The sequence below is a fragment of the Notolepis coatsorum genome (genome assembly GCF_963971535.1).
Source record: "Notolepis coatsorum genome assembly, chromosome: 15".
NCBI classification, from domain to species: Eukaryota; Metazoa; Chordata; class Actinopteri; order Aulopiformes; family Paralepididae; genus Notolepis; species Notolepis coatsorum.
The window spans coordinates 16,189,710-16,215,694 of NC_140179.1; the positions used below are offsets into that span (position 1 = coordinate 16,189,710).

The window sequence follows — 25,985 nt, forward strand, 5'->3', positions numbered from 1 at the left end:
AATGTGTGTACAACACGCCTGGTGTAAATGTGTGTACAACACGCCTGGTGTAAATGTGTGTACAACACGCCTGGTGTAAATGTGTGTACAACACGCCTGGTGTAAATGTGTGTACAACACGCCTGGTGTAAATGTGTGTAATAAGCGGCTGGAGTAAATGTGTGTACAACACGCCTGGAGTAAATGTGTGTACAACACGCCTGGTGTAAATGTGTGTACAACACGCCTGGTGTAAATGTGTGTACAACACGCCTGGTGTAAATGTGTGTACAACACGCCTGGAGTAAATGTGTGTACAACACGCCTGGTGTAAATGTGTGTACAACACGCCTGGTGTAAATGTGTGTAATAAGCGGCTGGAGTAAATGTGTGTACAACACGCCTGGAGTAAATGTGTGTACAACACGCCTGGTGGACCACCACCCTGGTACCTGCTTGGCGGTGAAGTAGGCCATGGCCGTGTCCGTGACGTGGTATGCCTGCAGGCTCAGCTCTGACAGGTTCGGCAGGAGCTGCGAGATGGCGGCGATGGCGTCGTCGGCCACGTTGATGCAGTCGCTGACGCTGAGCGAGGTGAGCCGTGCGTTCAGGCTGGACCACAGGCCGGCCTCCGTGAAGTCGTTGCAGCCCGACAGCTCCAGGTGCATCAGGCCCTGCATCTGCTCCAGCATCACCTGCGGAGGGGGGAGGGGGGGGGGAGGCGCAGGTTCAAGTCTGCTTTTATTTCTCACCGTTACGAGTTGGGTAGGTGTGTTGGACCCAGGTGCAGTGCAGGTCGGATAGACGAGAGACAGGTGTTGATTCTCAAACGAAGGTTACCGTTTTATTACTGTAGAACATGAAAAGGCAAAATGCGCCGACAACAAACAAAAGAGGAGAGTACTTTTCTCCAAAAAGAGGTAAAACAAAGGGGAGAAAACAAGTCTCCAAAAACACGCAAAGCACAACAATAAACTGAACTATATATATATTAACCCTTTAATCGCCAATGACGTGTTTAGACGTCATTCCTCGCCATGCGTAATCTGCCAATGACGTCGTACAGCGTCTTTGAGATGAATATTTCAAAAATCTGTCATGGCAATCATATTTCACCCACGGAGACTTGACGGGTCCTGTAGATCTCCTCTCAACTCTCCAACGGTGCAAGACCGCCATCTGGTGGCCGATCGGCAAGGTGCCAAAACCGGAAGTGAGCGGCCGGAAGTGGTGCTCACCCATATTTCGGACTCCAGCTTGATACACTGGATAGCGATCCGTTGCCAATAACTCGATAAACAACATGATTTGGACGTATATAGTATTATACAACCTGGAACTGGACCAACAAGATCGACATCCCATAATAACGATCTTTTTGCTCCAGTAGCATCGCCCAACACTACGAGGAAGCTGCGGTGAGTTTCAGCGTGTTTGATTATTATATTCCATATAAGCTGCTCTGATCTATATATTGCCCATACTACATAAATGATTTAATGTCGGCCACGGACTTATAACCCCCCCCCCCCCCCCCCCCGTAGCGTTGAGACCCAGTGTGTTAACGTGTGTAAATAAATTTGATTTTGATTTGATTATCAATAAGGTAGGATATCTGGAACACACAAACACACTCTTTTTTAAATCACATGCCATGAAACTCAGGGACCTGGCTGAATTTAAGACTGCACAAATCATGTTTAAAGCACGAAACAATTCACTCCCGGGCAGTGATGGGCAGTAGCTAGCTACAAGTAGCGATGCTACATAGCTTAACTACAATTCTCAGTAGCGTGATGGTAGCGTCGCTACTTTTTGAACCAATTAGCGGTGTCTGTAGCGCAGCTATTTATAGAACGAAGTAGTGACGTAGCGACGAGGAAACGCTACAACGCTACTGTCGGGAGAAACAGTCTAGACTATAAAGATTTGTGAGGAGAAAAAAAAAATCCCCGTAGAAAACCCACTATGATTGGTTGGTTGGTTTAGATATGAGTATGACGACTCACGATTGGGTATGGTTAGGCCAAAACATTACGGGTAGGCCAATCAGAGGCAGGATAGGGCGGGACTCCAGCCGCAAACCAGGAAGTGAAAATCGAAACGCAGACCACTGAATGAGAATGAATGAATGCAATTTACAATAACAGAACCAGTCCGCGCGAAATAATGGCAGAGGGATTTGATGTTTCCACTGATGGCATTGATAAAGATGATGATGTCAACAACAATAACAACAATGCCTCTCCATGGCCCTACCTCGACACATTTATGAGTTTGACTGAAAAAACGCCTAAAACATATGTGTTTAGGTGTTTATTGTGTCAGCCAAAAACGAAGCTGCTCTCAACTTCCCACATGTCCAATACTAACTTGAGAACACATATTCAGGTGAGCTGATGAAAACCTTTACTGTCTTTACATAAACATTGTCAACTGTTCCCAAACAGCACACAAGTCAGTGCACTTTTTATCAACAGCTTTAACTAACAGAGATAGGCTAGCTGCTTATTGTTTCACTGCCTTTTATTTATACATAATAATAGCCTCTCATGTCCTATAAAGTTCATATTTGATGGGAACAGACAGAGGACAATTCAGAGGGAGGTACAGATAGATATACATAGAGAGAGCAAGATAGATAGACATATATATATATATATATACTTATATTATTTCCGTACTTAAGAATGTATAAATGTTACATAGGATAGGATGGGGGCGGCTACGTGGCGTAGTGGGCAAGGCGCTCGCCACGAAATCTGAGCCCAGCGAAATCTGAGCCCAGCGCTCCACATTTGCTTTCAGTTTAGCTGGTCGTCCGTACTAATACACATTGGCCGTATTAGGGGGTGGGAAACTGATGGGTGGGGATCGGGCGTTGTGGACAGCGACTCCTACAGGTCGGTTGGTGCGCCTGCGCAATAGAATCAGGAAGTGTCGGGGGCAGCGTGAGCCTCCCATGCGTTACTCCTCGCCACTGAGAGATCGAGCTGCGCAGGTGAAAAGATGCGACTGCTGTTACCTCAAGTACCGGAGGGGACTTGTGCTATGTATGACTTAGTCCACATTGCAGCCGGCTTGTGGGAGGCAAGAAACAGCGTTCGTGACAGGGGAGGGTTGAATTGGATCATACAAAATTGGGATGGGAGAAAATATATAGAAAATGGGAGAAAAAGTGGATAAAAAAAAAATGTTACATAGGATTTCGTTAATGTCTATTTTGTAGACAAATGTTTCTTGCACCTTTTCTTTGGCCAGGTTATTGTCATTTTGCTACTGTGGTTTGAGTTGAAACAGTAGTTTATCCTGTGCTGAAAAGTCTCCATTCCAATAGAGAGAGTATATATTTGTGTTTATTTTATTATTGTTTCACTGCCTTTTATTTATTACGTTTCCACAGTTCTTTCCTCATGTTAAAAGGATGACACAAAAAGCCAGACCGAGGGCTTGTTTCAGTTTTATAATAAACAATAAAACTGAGCTATTTTTTTGCCTGCCTATTTGTTTGGTGTAAACTTGATCACGAAGTTAAAAAAAAAAGAAAAAAAAGTAGTGCCGATGTAGCTAGCTATTTTTGCCATGTTCTTGTAGTGTAGCTTGCTACATTTCTCTGGGGATAGCTTCCAATGTAGTTGAGCTATATTTAATCGAGAGTAACTTGTAGTGTAGCTTGCTACATTTTCCAAGTAGCTTGCCCATCACTGCTCCCGGGTAACATCCAAAAATTCTGTGATAGAGAGGGGGGTTACAATTTAGAGGAGAGTCTAACTTCAAGAAACAGGCTGTTCATTCAACAATGTATGTATATTTCAGTTTGTGGAGTGAATATCAAATCAAATCAAATTTATGATATGAGTTGCATAAGATAATAGAGTGTGAAAGGGTTGGAATACATACGTTTACACTTCATCCTACTCCTGCTTGTTTTTTTTCTTAATCTGTTTATTACTTGTTTTTTATTATTATTTATTTTCAATTTATGTTTCTAAATAAATAAACGCCTTCATTCAAGATATTGTGTGAGCAAAAGTATAGTTAATTTACTCATACAGTATGTACATCCTCTGGCCTCGCGCGGATCTCACAGCTGTGCCCGCACAGTGCAATACTCCAATTCAGCCATTGGGTGGGTGGCGCTGCTGAGCGGCCGTCAGAGTGCGGCCCTGAGAGCGCCTTTGGCTCTGCGGCTCTGCAGCTGCATGCTTCTCCGGGAGTCCGGGGTGATAATCTGGCGCCCCGCGTAAAAAGTTGCATGCCTGACATATCGGCATGTAACTCGAGAACCGAGGCACGGATTTTGGCGGTTCAGATGGCATTCGAACGGCAACAAATAGCGCTTTAATTCGGTAATTTTTATGTTCGGCGAAAAATGCAGTCCCGAGCCTTCAGATGCTCGCAAAGGGCCGTGAAACTGAAACTGAAAAACAATGAAACCCGGACATTTCCATGAATTTATAAACCCCCCCCCCCCGGACGCCCCGGACAGGGCGTGAAAAGAGGACATGTCCGGGCAAAAGAGGACGTTTGGTCACCCTAGTAAATTACACTTTTAATTTCCATCTAAGTGGCCCGTGGTCGACGTTGACCTCTCCTCCTCTCCTCCATGTCATGTCAGCGGTTGTAGCATCGAACACAGTGGGTGAACACCCCCCCCCCCCCCCCTACTGGCTGCTTTGTCTCCGTCCATCTAGTGAGAGGGATTAATGTTACTCATGCTCTCTGAACAAGTACAATTCCCTTTTCTTTCAAGTCCTCGTTAGGACGGCTCGCCGCCAGCTTATTGGTCATTTCTGAGTGTGTGACACGTGTCAGTGTGCATGTGTGTGTGTGTGTGTGTGTGTGTGTGTGTGTATCTGAATCTGATTACACAACTGTTACTAATAACATAAAGGCGTTTGTCCGTATTCAACACTACCTGAAGGGGATGTGTGCTATCCAGTCTTTGGATCTGTTACAGTGCAGAAGACTGTTGTTGTTTGGTGTAAAAACAGCTAAAGCGGGAAGGTTTGGCCCGTTTGGACTCTAGAACGTCACTAGAAGTACTGTACCCCTGCTGACCAGGATCCAATCCTACCAGAACCTTCCCTCCTGTGTCTCCTCTACTTTGTCTCTCTCTCAGCCTTCCTATTGTCTCAAAGAACCTTCTCTCCTGTGTCTCCTCTACTTTGTCTCTCTCTCAGCCTTCCTATTGTCTCAAAGAACCTTCTCTCCTGTGTCTCCTCTACTCTGTCTCCCTCTCAGGCCATGTTTAGACGGAGAGAGTCTGAACAGAAACCGCAAAAGTCGTCTTGCGGTCTCACTTTTAATGTTGCGTTTAGACTACTAGTGTTTTGGGATGGAATTCTGCGTGCAGACGAGGCTGTAAAGACTCGAGACGACGGAGCCCCGCTGTCACACGATTGCCGCAGATGTCACATGACCAGAAACGTCAGTGGCCAATCAGATCGCACAAACCGAACGCGGAAGTGCAACTCCATTAGGGCGGTAGCCTGCACAAATGAGGACTCCGTTAGGGGAAATATTCACGCAACCCATACGCTACACTGCCTCAGGTTGTTGAGACAACCTGAAGTGCTGTGAAGACCCGCCCTACTCTGCCTCTGATTCGCAGACTGTGGGTGGGGGAATGTGATTGGACCAAAGCAGAGTCACTCACAGACAGTGGCTCCAGTTACAGTACTAATAGTTGCGATAGCCGCGGGACTGATTCTTGTGTATTTAAAAGTACTGCCAATGTAGCCTTCACGAGAGCCTTGAGAACCCTTTCGTCATAGTTTTATGCGGTTTGACTGTTCAGATGATAGCACGAAGGTTTATCGTTTCTAGGATTTCCACCCAGGAAGGTGGTCTCACTTTTTTGCGGATTCTCCCCGCAAAAACGCCGTTGCCGTATAAACAAAAGGCACATTCGAAGAAATATTTTGCCGGTTTCACCTGCGAGCGTTCCCGTCTAAACATGGCCTCAGCCTTCCTACTGTCTCAAAGAACCTTCTCTCCTGTGTCTCCTACTCTGTCTCCCTCTGAGCCTTCCTACTGTCTCAATAAAGAACCTTCTCTCCTGTGTCTCCTCTACTCTGTCTCCCTCTCAGCCTTCTTACTGTCTCAATAAAGAACCTTCTCTCCTGTGTCTCCTACTCTGTCTCCCTCTCAGCCTTCCTACTGTCTCAATAAAGAACCTTCTCTCCTGTGTCTCCTACTCTGTCTCCCTCTCAGCCTTCCTACTGCCTCAATAAAGAACCTTCTCTCCTGTGTCTCCTACTCTGTATCCCTCTCAGCCTTCCTACTGTCTCAATAAAGAACCTTCTCTCCTGTGTCTCCTCTACGCTGTCTCCCTCTCAGCCTTCCTACTGTCTCAATAAAGAACCTTCTCTCCTGTGTCTCCTCTACTCTGTCTACCTCTCAGCCTTCCTACTGTCTCAATAAAGAACCTTCTCTCCCGTGTCTCCTCTACTCTGTCTCCCTCTCAGCCTTCCTACTGTCTCAATAAAGAACCGTCTCTCCTGTGTCTCCTACTCTGTCTCCCTCTCAGCCTTCCTACTGTCTCAATAAAGAACCTTCTCTCCTGTGTCTCCCTCTCAGTCTTCCTACTGTCTCAATAAAGAACCTTCCATCCTGTGTCTCCTCTATTCTGTCTCCCTCTCAGCCTTCCTACTGTCTCAATAAAGAACCTTCTCTCCTGTGTCTCCTCTACTCTGTCTCCCTCTCAGCCTTCCTACTGTCTCAATAAAAAACCTTCTCTCCTGTGTCTCCTCTACTCTGTCTCCCTCTCAGCCTTCCTACTGTCTCAATAAAGAACCTTCTCTCCTGTGTCTCCTACTCTGTCTCCCTCTCAGCCTTCATACTGTCTCAATAAAGAACCTTCTCTCCTGTGTCTCCTACTCTGTCTCCCTCTCAGCCTTCCTACTGCCTCAATAAAGAACCTTCTCTCCTGTGTCTCCTACTCCGTATCCCTCTCAGCCTTCCTACTGTCTCAATAAAGAACCTTCTCTCCTGTGTCTCTTACTCTGTCTCCCTCTCAGCCTTCCTACTGTCTCAATAAAGAACCTTCTCTCCTGTGTCTCCTACTCTGTATCCCTCTCAGCCTTCCTACTGTCTCAATGAAGAACCTTCCTTCCTGTGTCTCCTCTACTCTGTCTCCCTCTCAGCCTTCCTACTGTCTCAATAAAGAACCTTCTCTCCTGTGTCTCCCTCTCAGTCTTCCTACTGTCTCAATAAAGCACCTTCCCTCCTGTGTCTCCTCTACTCTGTCTCCCTCTCAGCCTTCCTACTGTCTCAATAAAGAACCGTCTCTCCTGTGTCTCCTCTACGCTGTCTCCCTCTCAGCCTTCCTACTGTCTCAAAGAACCTTCTCTCCTGTGTCTCCTCTACTCTGTCTCCCTCTCAGCCTTCCTACTGTCTCAATAAAGAACCTTCCCTCCTGTGTCTCCTCTACTCTGTCTCCCTCTCAGCCTTCCTACTGTCTCAAAGAACCTTCTCTCCTGTGTCTCCTCTACTCTGTCTCCCTCTCAGCCTTCCTACTGTCTCAATAAAGAACCTTCTCTCCTGTGTCTCCTCTACTCTGTCTACCTCTCAGCCTTCCTACTGTCTCAATAAAGAACCTTCTCTCCCGTGTCTCCTCTACTCTGTCTCCCTCTCAGCCTTCCTACTGTCTCAATAAAGAACCGTCTCTCCTGTGTCTCCAGTAGCTGTCTGTCTGTCTGTCTGAAGCTGCCTGTCTGTCTGTCTGTCTGTCTGAAGCTGTCTGTGTCTGTCTGTCTGTCTGTCTGTCTGTCTGTCTGTCTGTCTGTCTGTCTGTCTGTCTGTCTGTCTGTCTGTCTGTCTGAAGCTGCCTGTCTGTCTGTCTGTCTGTCTGTCTGAAGCTGTCTGTCTGTCTGTGTCTGTCTGTCTGTCTGTCTGTCTGTCTGTCTGTCTGTCTGTCTGTCTGTCTGAAGCTGCCTGTCTGTCTGTCTGTCTGTCTGTCTGTCTGAAGCTGTCTGTCTGTCTGTGTCTGTCTGTCTGTCTGAAGCTGCCTGTCTGTCTGAAGCTGAAGCGGATATTGTCACTCTCTGATTTTAATACCACTTGGTTGTTTTGTCTGTAAATATCTATTGTCATGTTTATATGTTGTGTGTTTGACCCCAGGAAGAGTAGCTGATGTTCTGCATTATCTAATAATGGATCCTAATAAAATCATAAATCATAAATGTAGAAACCAACCAACCAGCAGCTCAACTGATGAAAACTCATATAGATCACCTTACCAACAATACCGGATTTCTCCATGGTAACCAACCACTCTTTCTCCATGGTAACCAACCACTCTCGTCTCCATGGTAACCAACCACTCTCGTCCCAGAATAGCAGCCTTCGCGGGTGTGAGGAGCATTCTGAGAATTTTCAGTGGCTCCAAACAGAGGCACAGTTCCTAGCATTATGCATTTCTTTCTTATTGTTTCAAACCAAGACACAATGGAAGGAATCTATTACTTACTTAAAGGGGACCTATTGTGAAAATGGCCTTTTCCTGTGTGTTGCATTGTATTTACAGAATGGGGGGTTGTCTCAAGAACATGTTAAATACAGTACTGTATGTGCTGTGAAAGGACAGTAGAGGTTGAGTACTTTATTATCTAAAGATGGTGAGTTAGAGTGTTGTGTTCATTCATAGTTAACACTTTGAGCGCCACTCACGGCTAATCTCGGGTTTACGATAGTGACGTTGAAAGCCACGTCACGGCTTTTCTCGGATTTTTATTTTTTTTAAATCACCCTTTTGGAATGGACTCAATGAAAATGGATGGGGAAAAAGAAATATTCCAGTCCACATTTTCCAGTCCACTGATGCAGCCGGAGTTACCAGAGTTCATTCTGGAGCTTCTGAGCCGCGGCAAGCATGGGTTATACTGTACACACGTTGGATCAATATACTTATCGATTTTTTTTTGAATGGTGATCAGGAATTGGAATATACCATTTGGATACCATCTGATGTCAGGTAAGGAATCTATGTTATCAGTGTTAGGATAATCAGACTCGTTTTCACAGAGATATAAGCTATTTTGTGATATGTGCTCTAGCTGTTTCACTGTAAAATCCATGAGGAAATGAAAGCAACTATTATCAGCGCGCGGCTCGAACGTGCGTGCGTGCACATATACTATTGATCATCTAGCGTTTATTTGAAAACGATTCATAAATAGGCCGACAAATATCAACGTTCTGGAATATTCCAGTAAAAGGCGATTATCATAGAATAGGTTGTTGTTCACCTGAAAACGGGTGCTTTTCAAAATGCTCTCAAACGGAAATGAAGCGATAAAAAACCAATCTGCCTTGACAACACTGACTGGAAAATTATTCTTTGATAAGCGACGGGCAGATTAGACACATAGCCATAATTTAAAACATAGATTAGGCGATATTAACGTTAACATTGACGCCGATGGTGGCATTCAAGGGACTAAATGTGAATTAACCCACGGCACTCAAAGTGTTAAAGACAGTAGAGGTTGAGTACTTTATTATCTAAAGATGGTAAGTTAGTGTTGTGTTCATTCATAGTTAAAGACAGTAGAGGTTGAGTACTTTATTATCTAAAGATGGTAAGTTAGAGTGTTGTGTTCATTCATAGTTAAAGACAGTAGAGGTTGAGTACTTTATTATCTAAAGATGGTGAGTTAGAGTGTTGTGTTCATTCATAGTTAAAGACAGTAGAGCAGTGATTCCCAACCTGGGGTCCGCGGACCCCCTGGGGGTCCGCCAGGGGGCGCAGGGGGTCCGCCAGACCACAGATGATTTGAGGCATTTTTTTATTTTATTTTTTATTTTATTTTTTTAATAAATTTTTTCTTTCAGAGAAATATTTAATTAGCATATTTTTATCATCAGAAGCATGAATAGTCTCTCCACTACAATAAAAAATAAAGATAAATAAATAAACATCTAGACATGATTTTTGAACGTTAACAGTAGGCTACCGGGTAGCCGCTAAAACGCGAATCAGTTGACTGTATCACTTTCCATAGCTAGCCTAGCACGCTAGTTAACTTTCTCGGCTCGTCTGCAGTCAGCCGCCAGAGGCGAAAATGTGTGACAAACGAAAAGGAGATGACGGCAGCTCATCTGCAAAAAAAGTTAGGACCTACAGCAATCGCGAAAATTACATCACCATGGGCTTCACTGAGGGACCAGACAAACGACCTGAGAGTGTGATTTGTGGAGAAAAGTTGGCAAACTCGAGCCTGAAGCCCAGCAAGCGTCTAAGCACCCAGAAACCGTTGGGAAGGATCCGGACTTTTTTCGGAGGAAAGAACAGTCTCTCAAGGCGAACAAGCCCGTTGATGTTAGAGTAGCGTGGAGCAGGGGTGGCAGTGATTTACAGAAGGCTACCGAAGCCTCCTTTGAGTGTTCGCTTTTAATTGCAAAAGCAAAGAAACCACACAATATTGGCGAGCAGCTCATCAAACCAGCCTGCATCAAAATGGTTTAGAAACTGTGCGGCCCACAGGTGGCGGATAAAATAAAATCAGTACCACTCTCGAACAATGTAGTGAAAGACCGAATTGATAAGATGTCAAGTGATTGCGATCAGCAGCTGTCAGAAAAGCTTAGAAAGGGTCCATTTGCCATACAACTTGATGAAACTACAACTGTCGCAGACGAGGCTGTGCTCATCGTTTATGTGCAGTATATCGAAAATGAGGATCTGAAGCAGGACATTCTCATGTCAGTCAACCTTACTACCACCACTCGAGGTGAGGATATTTTTACTGCAGTGGATTCTTACTTCATTCAACATAAATGCAAACCGTTCACCATTAGGGCCTGATTTGAGAGGATGAATACAGGATTTTAATATTGGCCAACATTTTGAAATACATATGGTGCAAGATGAGATTTGTTGATTGAAGGCACAAGTCAAAGAAGCATAGTGGGTCTAATTATGATGCATATGCCTGTGTATAAGCAGTTTGTTATTAAAATGACAAAAAAAAGTATTAAAATGACAAAAAATAAGTATTTTATGGTATTTTATTAGGAGGGGGTCCAGGAATTTCATCAGAGATGTTTGGGGGTCCCTGGGGGAAAAAAGGTTGAGAACCCCTGCAGTAGAGGTTGAGTACTTTATTATCTAAAGATGGTGAGTTAGAGTGTTGTGTTCATTCATAGTTAAAGACAGTAGAGGTTGAGTACTTTATTATCTAAAGATGGTGAGTTAGAGTGTTGTGTTCATTCATAGTTAAAGACAGTAGAGGTTGAGTACTTTATTATCTAAAGATGGTGAGTTAGAGTGTTGTGTTCATTCATAGTTAAAGACAGTAGAGGTTGAGTACTTTATTATCTAAAGATGGTAAGTTAGAGTGTTGTGTTCATTCATAGTTAAAGACAGTAGAGGTTGAGTACATTATTATCTAAAGAGCGGTTCTAAAGAACGGTTCTAAACAGCGGTTCTAAACAGTGGTTCTTACAGCGGTTCTAAAGAGTGGTTCTAACAGCGGTTCTAAAGAGCGGTTCTAAAGAGCGGTTCTAACAGCGGTTTTAAAGAGCGGTTCTAACAGCGATTCTAAAGAGCGGTTCTAAAGAGCGGTTCTAACAGCGGTTCTAAACAGCGGTTCTAAACAGCGGTTCTAACAGCGGTTCTAAACAGCGGTTCTAAACAGCGGTTCTAACAGCGGTTCTAAACAGCAGTTCTAAACAGCGGTTCTAAACAGCGGTTCTAACAGCGGTTCTAACAGCGGTTCTAACAGCGGTTCTAACAGCGGTTCTAAAGAGCGGTTCTAACAGCTGTTCCAAATATCGGTTCTAAAGAGCGATTCTAACAGCAGTTCTAAACAGCGGTTCTAAAAAGCGGTTCTAAAGAGCGGTTCTAACAGCGGTTCTAACAGCGGTTCTAACAGCGGTTCTAAAGAGCGGTTCTAACAGAGGTTCCAAAGAGCGGTTCTAAAGAGCGGTTCTAACAGCAGTTCTAAAGAGAGGTTCTAAGGAGCGGTTCTAAAGAGCGGCTCTAAAGAGCGGTTCTAAAGAACGGTTCTAAAGAGCGGTTCTAACAGCTGTTCTAAAGAGCGGTTCTAACAGCGGTTCTAAAGAGCGGTTCTAACAGCGGTTCTAAAGAGCGGTTCTAACAGCGGTTCTAAATAGCGGTTCTAACAGCGGTTCCAAATATCGGTTCTAAAGAGCGGTTCTAACAGCAGTTCTAAACAGCGGTTCTAAAAAGCGGTTCTAAAGAGCGGTTCTAAAGAGCGGTTCTAACAGCGGTTCTAACAGCAGTTCTAAACAGCGGTTCTAAAAAGCGGTTCTAAAGAGCGGCTCTAAAGAGCGGCTCTAAAGAGAGGTTCTAACAGCGGTTCTAACAGCGGTTCTAACAGCGGTTCTAAAGAGCGGTTCTAACAGCGGTTCCAAAGAGCGGTTCTAAAGAGCGGTTCTAACAGCAGTTCTAAAGAGAGGTTCTAAGGAGCGGTTCTAAAGAACGGTTCTAAAGAGCGGTTCTAACAGCAGTTCTAAAGAGCGGTTCTAACAGCGGTTCTAAAGAGCAGTTCTAACAGCGGTTCTAAAGAGTGGTTCTAACAGCGGTTCTAAATAGCGGTTCTAAAGAGCGGTTCTAAACAGCGGTTCTAACAGCGGTTCTAAAGAGCGGTTCTAACAGCGGTTCTAACAGCGGTTCTAAAGAGCGGTTCTAACAGCGGTTCTAACAGCGGTTCTAAAGAGCGGTTCTAACAGCGGTTCCAAATATCGGTTCTAAAGAGCGGTTCTAACAGCAGTTCTAAACAGCGGTTCTAAACAACGGTTCTAAAGAGCGGTTCTAAACAGCGGTTCTAAACAGCGGTTCTCAACAGCGGTTTGTTTGTAATAAATAGAAGACAGACTCCTGGCTGATGGAGAACCAGTGAGTTCAGCACAACAACAGTAAAACAGCAGCTCACCTCCAGGCCGGCGTCTGTGATGGTGGACCTCTTCAGGCTGACTGAGCGCACGGCCTTCTTGGACAGCGGGTAGTTGTCGATGAACTCGCAGATGTCCAGGTCCGACACGCCCACCAGGCAGAAGGCCTGGAAGCCGCGCAGCGCAAAGGCCTGCAGGCTGACGAACTCCTTGTCGCCGCCGGGGAGCAGGGCGTACAGCTCCTTGGCGTGCAGGATGGGCGTCACCGCCTCCCAGAACTTGGGCTGGTACAGCACCTTGCGCCACGTCTTGCACACCTGCGCCAGAACACACTTCTCCGCCGCGGTGAAGTACCAGAGCAGGCGGTCCAGCAGCCGCTCCTCCAGAACCAGCTGGCGCTCCAGCGCCGGGGGCTTGGGCAGCGTGAGGGGGGGCAGCTGCTGACGGAGGGGCTTCCCGGCCTCGGGGTCCAGGAGCGAGGCGGCCAAGAGGGGCATGCCGGGCCCGCCGCCCAGGACGTCCAGGTGGTGGTGGTGGTGGTAGGGCAGGGAGGAGGGCGGCGGGGGCAGGATGGAGGGCACCGAGGAGGACTGGCACAGGCGGTTCTTGGCGGCGGGCGTGCCCTTGGTGATGCTGGCGCTGCCCAGGCCGTTGGGTTGACTCGGGGGGAGTTTCACCATCCCGTTACGGGTCACACACGGAGACTTGAGGTCACTGCTGGGGGAGGACATGTTCAACATCAGGACCCTGATGGGGGGGGGGGAGAGAGGGAGAGACAGAGAACAGAGAGAGGGGGGAGAGAGAGGGGGGGGAGAGGGGGGAGGAGAGAGAGAGAGGAGAGAGAGAGAGGGGGGGAGAGAGAGGGAGAGACAGAGAACAGAGAGAGGGGGGAGAGAGAGGGGGAGGAGAGAGAGAGGGGAGAGAGAGAGAGGGGGGGGGAGAGAGGGAGAGACAGAGAACAGAGAGAGGGGGGAGAGAGGGGGAGGGAGAGAGAGAGGAGGGGGGAGAGAGAGGGGAGGGGGAGAGAGAGAGAATAAATATCTTATCTTGCAGCTCAACACTGCACATGGAGAGGGGGGGCATCTGAGAGAGACATTCATTCATTCCGCGGACCTCGCAGAGTCCGCTCCGCGCACTGTCCGCTCGACCATGGGAGCACCTTGAGTCAGCAGTGAGTCAGCAGTGAGTCAGTACAGTAGTGAGTCAGCAGTGAGTCAGTACAGTAGTGAGTCAGCAGTGAGTCAGTAGTGAGTCAGCAGTGAGTCAGTACAGCGACTCTCTGACGGCAGCTCTGTATTTGTAACAGAGTTACTTGCCATTCTCTGGGCATTGTGGTGGGTGGAGGAAGTGGGACCAAGCCAGGTGATTATATGTTCTGACTCGGCTGCTTCACTGATGGCTGTGAGTGCAGGTAGGTCTAAAGCTCGCCCAGATCTCATTCAGGAAATAATATTAGTTTTATATAGGATTGAGAAGGCAGGCTGTTCAGTGGAGTTTTGTTGGGTTCCGGGGCATGCTGGGATTGAGGGAAATGAGACAGCTGATTCCCTTGCCAAACAGAGCCTGGGAAGGGAAGAAGAGATAAGCATTTCAATGGGAAGAGTGGAACTCAGAGAGAAGATAAAGAAAGGAGTTGAGGCTGAGTGGGAAAAGGGGACCAAGGGAAGGCACTATTTCTCTCTGCAGCCTCGGGTCAAAATCAACGTGGCTGGATATGGGTCTAGGAGCGATAGGGTCAAGATGTGTAGATTGAGGCTGGGACATTGTGGGTTGAACAGTACCTTAAGCATTGTGGGAAAACATCCAGATGGGCGGTGTGAATGTTGAGAGCCTGAAACTGTCAAGCATGTTTTCCTAGAATTTGAAAGGTATAGGAAAGAAAGGGAAATCTTTTATAAAAGGAATCAGAATTGGGAGTTTCTTCCTTCTCTTTTAAATCTTTCTTTGGCATGAATAATGAGAACCACCAGCTGATCACAGAGTCAGTGCTGACATTTCTGCACGAGTCAGAGTTGTATCAGAGGATATAATGTTGTTTTATTTATTATTATTATTATTATTATTATTATTATTATTATTATTATTATTATTATTATTATTATTATTATTATTATTATTATTATTATTATTATTATATAGTTTTTTTTTTTTTTTTTTTTAAGGCCTAAATTGTGGGCATAGTATGGAACTGAGGAGGGCAGTAATACGCCATGTTGCGTCTACACTGCCGGAAATTCTAAAGAAGAAGAAGAAGAAGAAGATCTCAGATCTCAGAAGACAAGTGAAGATCTCACTTGTTGTTTCCGGCTGCGTGAATGCCACATACAACAGAACTGCGTTTATGCGTTGTTCTGATTGGCCACTGACCCCACGTGACCCTACCCTATTACACGCCCCCTTATCGAAGTGCGTTATGCGACGCTCTAAAGCTCTTTCGCTGACTTCCTCGCAGAACAGCTGTTTCCGTATTTATAATATTGGAAATGCCGCTCTGTGAGCGCTGTGAAGCACCTCTGTATTAAATGCCGACTCATCAATCAATCAATAACAACATTAACGATAACGCCAAGCTGTAATGTTACCAGTCTCGCGTCTATCTGCTAACGTTAGCATTAGGTAATAACCGGTTTAAAATGGATGGTGATTACCTCTAATGTTACCAGTCTCGCTAACGTTAGCATTAGGTAATAACCGGTTTAAAATGGATGGTGATTACCTCACGTTGTGTCTATTCTACTAATGTCTAACTATGAATGAACACAACACTCTAACTTAACATCGTTAGCTAATAAAGTACTCAAACTCTACTGTCTTTAACTATGAACAAACACAACACTCTAACTTACCATCTTTAGATAATAAAGTACTCAACCTCTACTGTCTTTAACTATGAACAAACACAACACTCTAACTTACCATCTTTAGATAATAAAGTACTCAACCTCTACTGTCTTTAACTATGAACAAACACAACACTCTAACTTACCATCTTTAGATAATAAAGTACTCAACCTCTACTGTCTTTAACTATGAACAAACACAACACTCTAACTTACCATCTTTAGATAATAAAGTACTCAACCTCTACTGTCTAAAAATTGTAAAGTCAATTAACGACTGATGGCTGTTTGTTGTAGAGGGCGCGGTGGCAGACTTTGTCTGATACAGAATGCAGGAAATTAAGTCTATGTAACAAAAGAAATCCTGATTATACGTGCCCCATGTAAAATATTTAAACAACCATTAAGCAGTGTTGGGCAAGTTACTCAGGAAGTATAGGAGTATTTTGTTTTTAGCGCCTTTGAGGTGCTTTGGTACCATGAGGTGCAAGCATAGTCATAGTACCCTTGAATGAGTGCTCCTGCCAGAGTCTTCAGGGTATTCTTGTTTACCAGAGAGGAGATCCGGTACAAGAATCATGTCAAAAGAGACACTGAAAGGGAGAGTTTTCTTAGGTTTGGACTTAAATGTGCTATAGATAACATTCAGCCACTCAATGTTGCACTAGAGCACCAGCATGTAATTGATCCTATTAGGTGTGTTCCACGTGGGGAAATGGGAAGTAGAGAAGGGATACATGCACACAACATGTAAACAACAACATTCATTTAGAATCCGGAATGATTTTTAAATGATACATTCATTCATCAATATATAATGTGTGGCATTAAAGTATCTTGTATCTTGTATATTTTTGGGGGAAAGCAATACTTTTATTCTGCACTTTTCTAAATGGTGTGGCAAAGCACAAGACTATACGTCAGGTAGGATTAGAGCAGTTGTTAAGGCAGCTGAGAAGTGTTTGGGTATTACAGATTTGACTGGAGAAGAAATATTCATTGATTGAAAACTTTATTAACAGCTGTTCTGCGAAGGGGGCGTGTAACAGATGTTCTGCGAGGAAGTCAGCGAAAGAGCTGTAGAGCGTTGCATAACGCCCGTTGATAAGGGGGCGTGTAATAGGGTACGGTCACGTGGGGTCAGTGGCCAATCAGAGCAACGCGGAAACGCAGTTCTGTTGTAGGTGGCATTCACGCTGTCCGGCTACTTGTCTGTAAGCTTGAATATATACTGTACAATTTAAAAACACCACATGGAAAAGGAAACAATGTCCTATACAATCCTTAATGACCTGCGTCTGGAGCGAAGGTTTTGTGATGTGGTTATTAAAGTCAACAGCACTGAGTTTAACGCCCACAAGGCAATCATGTGTTGCTGCAGCGCCTATTTCAGGTAAGTTTAGCTTGGTTCAGGTTAGCTTGGTTCAGGTTAACTTGGTTAGTAAAAATATACTATACTGTAATAAGATACTATACTGTACTTCTACTGTAAAAATATACTATACTGTACTTCTACTGTAAAAAGTGCCGGTGACAGCAGAGAACGTGAAAGAGCTTCTGGTAGCTGCAGACCAGCTTCTCGTCACTGGCATAGTAGGAGCGTGCTCTGACTTCCTAGAAGGCCAGCTGTCTCTGGAAAACTGTGTCGGCATCTGGAGGTTCGCGGACATCTACTGCTGCCCTGACCTGAGGCACAAGGCCCATCTCTTCATCGTGTGTCACTTTGTGGAGATGCTGCATGTCTCACAGGAGTTTGTGGAGCTGTCCCTGCAGAGAGGGATGATCTAAACATGAAGAATGAGGAGACGTGTTCGAGGCCATCCTCTGTTGGATCGACCACTCCTGTGAGGAGCGTAAAACTAGGGCTGTCTTAAATGCTTCGAAGCTTCGAACGTTCGATTCGATGGCACAAGCTTCGAACATTAAAAAAAAATCGAAGTTTAAAAAAAAATTAAAAATTAAAATTAAAAAAAAATTAAATTTTTTTTTTTTTTACATATTTTTTTTTACTTCGATTTGTGTGTGTGTGTGTGTGTGTGTGTGTGTGTTAGGACAGCCAAATCCCGTCCAATCTTTCGCCGTCGACTAAAGACTCACTTCTTCAACCATTATCTGAAATGATAAAAAAAAAAAAAAAAAATCTAACCGTGACTAACCTTACTGTCATGCACTTGTCCTAATAAACTAACCTACACTGTAACACGCAACACTTTGATGAACATTGTTACTCAGCTGATAGAGTTGTACCCTTCTTGCTGTCTTGTCGTACAGAACTTGTAAGTCGCTTTGGATAAAAGCGTCAGCTAAATGACTAAATGTAAGTGTGTGTGTGTGTGTGTGTGTGTGTGTGTAGGTGTGTGTGTGTGTGTGTGTGTGCGCGCACCTTGTAGAATTCCACACATAAGAAAGAAAGATACTGGGATGAATAAACAAAATAGGAAATAAAATGTAGAAATGCATGCAATACATAAATAAATATGAATCTCCATATATGAAATATAACATTTAGATAAGGTGCTACTGAGATGTTTTGGTGAGTTCTTTGTTTTTTTGTGGAAGTTGCCCTTCTTAAAAATGCATGAACATTCACTGATAATTGGTCTGTAGTGGAGTCTACAAGGTCTACATTGCCGGACCATGTAGAATCCGGACCTTGTAGACTGACATAATTCTGTGCATAGTTTAGTCTACACAGGCCATATTTCAAATAATCAAAATCTTACTTCATTCATCTTAAACATTCTTGATTTGGGGGATTGGTAGTTCCCATGAAATCTGAAGTTGTTCAAACGACAACAGCGATCCACCTTGAATTAAATCACACAGCCGAGTGAAACCTTGTTGGATGCGTCAGTCACGAAAGGGGCTACTTAATTAATTAATCCAACCCACTTTATTTATAGAGCACATTTAAAAACAACAACGTTTACGAAAGTGCTGTACAAGTTCCACAACATAAGATAAAAAAATTAAAATAAAAAAATATTAAAAAAATATATTTTTTTTTAATTTTTTTTCGAAGCTTCGAATTAAAATCGAAGCTCGGCCCCGAAGCTTTGATTGCCAAAAAAAGCTTTGAAGGTCAGCCATACGTAAAACACACATCCCTTTGCTGCTGCCCAAGGTAACTAATTGTATTACTGTGCATTGCATTAAAACAACACTAGGTTCCCTAGTACAGTGGTTCTCAAACATTTGGGTCCAAACTGTTCCCTAGCAACAGAATTCCAGTGAAACCGTCTACAACCGCTGTCTAAGTTGTACTTGCTTGTCTCTTCCCAGGTTCGCATGGGCTTGATGAGGCCTGACTACTTTCTGAACAACGTCCAGAACAACCCTGTGGTGAGGGACAGCCCTGACTGCAGGCCCCTCATCCTCAGTGTCCTGAAACCCCCTGGCTCCGACAGGCTCCCAAACCCCCTGACCCGCCCACGCCTGCCCCAGGAGGTCCTATTGGCCATCGGAGGCAAGAGTGGCTACATCCTGACAAATGGCATGGAGGTTTACGATATCCGAGCCGGTGGATGGATGGACGTGAGCGTTGAGGCGGAGAGTCCCTGGGCCTTCCACGGCACCGCTTATCTCCACGGTCTGGTCTACTGCGTCGGCGGCTTTGACGACGTAGAGTGTCTCAGCAGTGTGTGCAGGTTCAACCCCGTCACTCGCAGCTGGTGGCTCCCATGCACTCACGCCGCAGTCACATCAGCGTGGTCGCGTTGGACGGCTGTATCTACGCCATGGGAGGGTTCGACAGAGACGTGGAACTGAACACCGCCGAGCGCTACAAGCCTGAAACCAACCAGTGGACAGTGATTTCACCCATGCTGGACCGCCGCCAGGGCAGCAGCCCTCCACGGCAAGGTGGATAGAACTGAGGGACACACGGGTGGTAGATGAACCCAAGGAACGTTTACATTAAAAACTAAGTGATTGGATCTGGCGTTGTGGACAGCGACGCCTACAGGTCAGGTCTGGGCACTTGCTCAGCGGAGGCAGGACTTGATGAAGGCAGCGTGACCTCCCACGCGTTACACTTCACCAATGAGAGCCCTCGCTGCCAGGTGAGAAGAGAGTCACTGGCTGTCGCCGCACATGTCGGAGGAAGCGTGCGGATACTTCAGGATTCCCTTGTACTGACCAGTAGGAGAACATGCGCACAACAAACAGGTAGGGGAGGGGGGGAATTGGCACAACGACTAAATTGGGATGGGGAGAAAAACAGAGAAAGAGAGGGTTAAAAAAAAATATATATATATATATTCTTCCTTATTACAGGTTTACATCTGTGGTGGCTTCAGCAGGATGCTGATGTGTCTGCTCACAGCTGAGTGCTACAGCCCAGACACCGAACAGTGGACTCTGATCGCCCCCATGAGCAGCAGGCGTAGCGGAGTGGGAGTCGCTGCGTACGGAGGACAAGTCTATGTGGTAGGTGCACACGGAGACAAATGCTTTATACTAGATATTTTTATAGATATATATCATTTGACTTGCAATGCTGCTGTGACGCCCACATTTCCCTAAGTGGATTAATACAGTGCCTGCCTGCCTTAACCACATACTAAAACATTCCTCTCATGTGTCCTGTCCTCAGGTGGGAGGGTTTGACATAGTAAACGACCTGTGTAGCGCGGAGGCCTACAGCCCCTTGACTGACTCCTGGCGTGCCCTGCCCACCATGCTCACCCCCCGCAGCTACTTTGGGATCGGGGTGCTGGACGACCTGCTCTTCATGGCTGGAGGCTGGAATGGCTCCAACTCCATCTCCAACGTGGAGCGCTACGACCAGAGCAGCGACAGGTGGACTGTAGCCGAGGACATGGAGATCCAGCGCAGAGGCCTAAGCTGCTGCATAATGCATGGCCTGCCTAATATGAGCCAGTATGCCGCTCCGCGTGGCGCCCTGCCGTGACCCCTGCAGTGACCCCTGGAGGAGGAGGCAGCGGGGGGGGGTCCATCTAAGAACCATAAACATTTATTAGACCAGTCCAAAAGAAATCCTAATAAATGAATAAATTACTATCAGCCAAAGGTGGTGATGTTTCTTTCTTCTTGTAATTCCGACAATATCTGTTTTTGGTTTGTGTAATGCACATAATATGGGCACTTTTATCCATATGGTTGAGCCTGTTAGGAATTGCACCTCCAACCCAAGCAGATTGCAGATCACTCTCTCTATGTTTACTAACACCTTGTCTAGATTTAAAAGTGATATATCATACAGTAACATTTGTCCCAAGACATGTATCAGTCTAGACATTGATTAAATAAGTCAGATGCAATAAATAGAGACATATGAAAACAAGTGGAAATGACAGTCCAATTGAAATGGATTTCAGAGTAGAGTTTAGAGGTCGTCAGCCGTTCAGGATATTCAAGTATAAACATATTTTAGTAGCGTCTGTTTTCATTAAGCGATTTCTAAAAACTGTCACAGATAATAATGACACTTTTATAGTGCAATCAAGCTCATTCCACACCTGTGGACGTCTGCAAGCTTGTAGATATGAGTTTATGTTCCCTACTAGAGATTATTTTCTCTAGTCTCACGTGAGGAAAGGTAAGTCAGAATAAGATCAACGTCTGTCATTAGCCTACAAACAACATTATTATTATTATACAAGCATTGTGAAATATTACATTGCAACACAGTCTCATCAGAAAATGTAAATAAAGTACTAATCGTCCACAGGAAAGGGGTATGTTATGTTATATATTTACATATTGTGTTGGCAAAAGTATCTTTTTAGAGCATGCCATGTGACGTGTTCGTATCTCACTCATTGGCTCGAGTCACAGTGCTTATCGGAATGCACAGATTTGATTGGCTGAGTAGCATCACTCGGTCTGTGGGTTTCCTGGGCCGATAAACCAGTAAAGCCGTAATGGCTGGAAAAGCTGCGCCAGTTAAAATAGAAACACCCCTCTGCACTAGAACATTCTCTGAACACAAAGTCTAAGGCCGGAATCCACAGAGCCTTTGCTCGCGTTTTCCGACGCAAAGCCGGCGCATCTCACTCTCAAATGAAAATAATTTGGTTGCTCATGCGTAACATATGGCTTTGCGTCCGTGCAATTGCCGTATATTTAAATGAGGTAATATGGGCGGAAAATCTCCCCTTTCTATGTAAATGAGCCTCTAAACAGGTGATCATGGCAGCAGTAATTGTAGCAGACCGTGAAAGAATATAGAATATCTCGAACGACAATATCAAATCAAGATATTGAGCATCGTACTTATTTAAACATCGTTATATAATGTTGTGGGCTTTGGCTTAATGCTCGTATAAACAATCTAATTTGAGCGACAAATATAAAGCCACATGCAGAGATATATCGCTATAGTGGCTGTATACAGCGCGCACCTGCACGTATTGGGACGGAGAAGAGTTACCGTTATAGTTTGCGAGCCACTCACCTGCACGTTACGTATTGGAACGGAGAGAAAGATACCATTAGTTGGGAAAGAAAAAGTGAGAGAGGAGAGAGTTGTTTTTTGCTACAACGCTGTATGGTAATGTTGGTGAAGTGAATTACCAGTTAAAAACGGTATCGTAATATCGCCAAAGCCAGGAGAAGTGCAGTGACATACTCCAACACCGAAGACCAGCGTTTTGGACTATAGGAACCCGGTCCGTGCGAGGCCCCCCTATCCAGCGACTACCTGACTGGTTGCATGTAAATTTGATTAGCCCCAGGATATTAACACTTTGATTGCCTAAGGTTAAATTCATGATATACCATCCGTTGCCAGCTCTATTTAACATGGAGAAGTTCCCCTTCTTTGCAGGGCTATAACTTTTTAAATTCTATTTCTAGATTGCCATTATTAGGGCCCATTCAAGGTCCTATATGTATTGTTCATGGTGTAGCAACGTTAAACTTTTTCATTCACATATTCATACTAAAATATGATCTAAAGTATAAGTATGTTTTCATCTCTTTCTGCAGCTTTCTCCAGAACGTGATTTATAGCCCCAAATACATTATATTGATGATGAAATACAGTTTGGTAGGAATCTGTGTGAGATCAAAAATTTTAATTGGACGTACTTCTAGAAGTTTCTACGTATCATCTGATATTGACCGGATGGGCGGGGGATCGTTTATAATTCCGTGGGCAACGTTTTACCATTCATCTAATGTGGGTCATGTTATGGTTTGTAACCGACCCCAATCGCACAACACAAGACAGGTATGATGGTTTGCCAAGAAACAGAATTTATTGAACAACAGGGAAATACAGGGAAAAGGGCACTGTCCCTTTAAGGGAGAATCACAAATACAGGAATATAATATGAGGGGAAGGAAAGGTGCCTTTAAGAGGCGGGCAGGAAAAGGGAACACTAAGGGAAAGTAAGGGAACGCCTAAGGGAAGGTTAAGGGAACGCCTTGGGACAGAGGAACTAGAGACTAGGTAAACCAGGGACAAGGAGAACTAGGGAGAGAGGACTAGGGACAAGGAGAGCTAGGGAACAGGAGAAACGGGGACTAGGGGAACTAGGGACAAGGAACTAGGTGGAACTAGAAGGGGAGAACTTGGGACCAGGAACTAGGTGGAACTAGAAAGGGGAGAACTAGGGAACAGGAACTAGGTGGAACTAGAAGGGGAGAACTTGGGACCAGGAACTAGGTGGAACTAGAAAGGGGAGAACTAGGGAACAGGAACTAGGTGGAACTAGAAAGGGGAGAACTAGGGAACAGGAACTAGGTGGAACTAGAAGGGGAGAACTTGGGACCAGGAACTAGGTGGAACTAGAAAGGGGAGAACTAGGGAAAAGAGGGGACTGAGGGCCGCGGAGGCGGGCTGGGGAACAGGGAGGAACTGGGAGGACTGGTGGAAATCATCTGGGCCGCTCTGCAGGACAGAGGAGATAGTTAATGCACAAAAGGGAAAAAACAGAGCAGGTGCAGAACAGTCCAAATAACAAAGTGAACAAAGTAATAATATCTTCGTGTGACAAACACACAGGGGGAGATGTAAAGTCCAAAAATACTATTCTAAGTGAGAACCAAAAACAGAGGCAATACGCTGGGAGAGTGACATCACAATCTAAACTCACCCAGGCGTATGCGTAATGGTACAGGAAACGCAGCGGGAAGGGGGCAAGGGGCATTACGCTGAGTGAGTGACATCACAATCAAAACTCACCCAGGCGTATGCGTAAAGGTAAGGGACAGCAGCGGGAACGGGGGCAAGGGCACTACGCTGAGTGAGTGACATCACAATCAAAACTCACCCAGGCGTATGCGTAAAGGTACAGGGACAGCAGCGGGAACGGGGGCAAGGGCACTGGGTGGCTGGCTGTCCGAGCCGAGGGACAGAGTGCTGGAACAGTGGCGGTGGAGAGGGTGTCGTCCACCGGGTAGCCGCTGTCGGAGCCGAGGAACAGAGTGCGCGCCACACCTTGGTGTGCGCGTCGGAACAGTGGCGGTGGCGAGGGCGTCGTCCACCGGGTAGCCGCTGTCGGAGCCGAGGAACAGAGTGCGCGCCACACCTTGGTGTGCGCGTCGGAACAGTGGCGGTGGCGAGGGCGTCGTCCACCGGGTAGCCGCTGTCGGAGCCGAGGAACAGAGTGCGCGCCACACCTTGGTGTGCGCGTCGGAACCGAGAGACGCCTCGGGGTGCGTCTGCGAGGAGGAGTGTGCCAAGCACGAAGGTCTGGAAGATGCGCGTCTGTGCGCTGGTACGGAGGAGCGTGCCAAGCTCGAAGGTCTGGAAGATGCGCGTCAGTGCGCTGGTACGGAGGAGCGTGCCAAGCTCGAAGGTCTGGAAGATGCGCGTCTGTGCGCTGGTACGGAGGAGCGTGCCAAGCTCGAGGGTTCTTGGAAGATGCGCATTGCGCGCTGGTCTGGAGAGCGTGCCAAGCTCGAGCGTCCTTGGAAGATGCGCGTTGCGCGCTGAGGACTGGAGAGCGTCTGCGCTGGTCTGGATGTGCGTCAGGACGAACAGCTGCGCGGGGGTCTGCAGTGGAACGCTGGGGTGCCTCCCGTGGAAGTACAGGGAGCGCAGACCAGTCTCCCCCACAGGCAACGGCGACAGCTGGCGAAGGCTGGAGCAAACATCTCGACGCCGGAGAATGGAACAGCATAGGCAGACAGAGGATCTCCCGAAAGAGTCTAGATGTTTAGAGAATATGACTCGGCAAGTATACAACACGACCCCACGCCAAAACGAGGGGAAGCGCCCTGGTATTTAAAGCCCACAGGGGGACTAATTAGCCTGCCACCACAGGTGCGAGAGATAATAGAATATCAAACAGGTGTGGCCACTAAGGGTAAAGAACGAGAGGGTGGGGGCTAGAGAGAGTGAGTAGGGAATTCCTAACAGTAGGCTTAAAGAAGACAGAGAATAGGGAATTCCTAACAGTAGGCTTAAAGAAGACAGAGAAAAGGTAGTGAGCAGCGGGCAAAACCTCACAGTATCCCCCCCTCCAACGGGAGCCACCCGGCGACCCAAAACAAATACAGACAGAGTGGCAGGGGGCAAAACAAGACAAAAACAAAGGCACTGGCCAAGCCAGTAGGGGAAGCCACCACAAGAGTGGGGCTAGCAAAAGAAACAGGGTCGCCGAGGGGTAACTAGGGTAGCAGAGGGGCAACTGGTCTAGAGGAACTGGGTCTAGAGAACTAGTCTAGCGAACTGGGCAAGAGAACTGGTCTAGAGAACTGGTTTAGAGAACTGGTCTAGAGAAACTGGTCTAGAGGAACTGGGTCTAGAGAACTGGTCTAGAGCAACTGGTCTAGAGGAACCGAGGGGCAAGCAGGGTAGCTAAGGGGTAACCATGGAAGCACCGGGAAAGGGCTAGCAGAGGGAAGGTTAGCTGCCAGGGCACTGATAGCTACAGGGCCTATGCTAGCTGTACTGCTACATCAACATAGAGGCTGCGCAAGCTGCCGGAGCCAGGCTGGCAGACAGGGCTGGACCAGCATGAGAGCACAAGCTAGCTGGAAGGACAGTCCTAGCTGTGTGAGAAAAACTGACCTTGCTAGCTGAAAGGGCAGTCCTAGCAGTGGGATAAACTACACAAAAAAGTGGAGGCCATGCAGAGGGACCGGGTTAGCTGCTTGGGCCTGGCTAGCTACAGGGCCTATGCCAGCTGCAAGGCTGCATTTAACATAGAGGCTGTGCTAACAGCCGGGGCCAAGCTAGCAGACCGGGGCTCTGCTGAGGGACTGGGTTAGCCGCCAGGGCATGGCTAGCTACAGGGGGATCAAACAGGGCAAAACGGGAAGCAAACAGGGGAGCTAACAGGGCTAACAGGGGAGCTAGAGGGAACAAGAAAAAAAAAGGCAAACTCAACA

General features: G+C 46.1%; 1 protein-coding gene across 1 annotated transcript in view; it reads right to left on the bottom strand.

Moving 5' to 3' along the window:
• Window positions 1–13,580, bottom strand: part of fbxl16 (F-box and leucine-rich repeat protein 16) — a gene marked incomplete at both ends in the record, with an annotated part of 36,448 nt that extends 22,868 nt beyond the window's left edge. The window contains 2 exons of the mRNA XM_084331153.1: window positions 432–674; window positions 12,882–13,580. Coding sequence (XP_084187279.1) covers window positions 432–674; window positions 12,882–13,580 — 942 coding nt within the window. The remainder of the gene's footprint in view (window positions 1–431; window positions 675–12,881) is intronic.
• Between the last annotated feature and the right edge of the window lie 12,405 nt (window positions 13,581–25,985).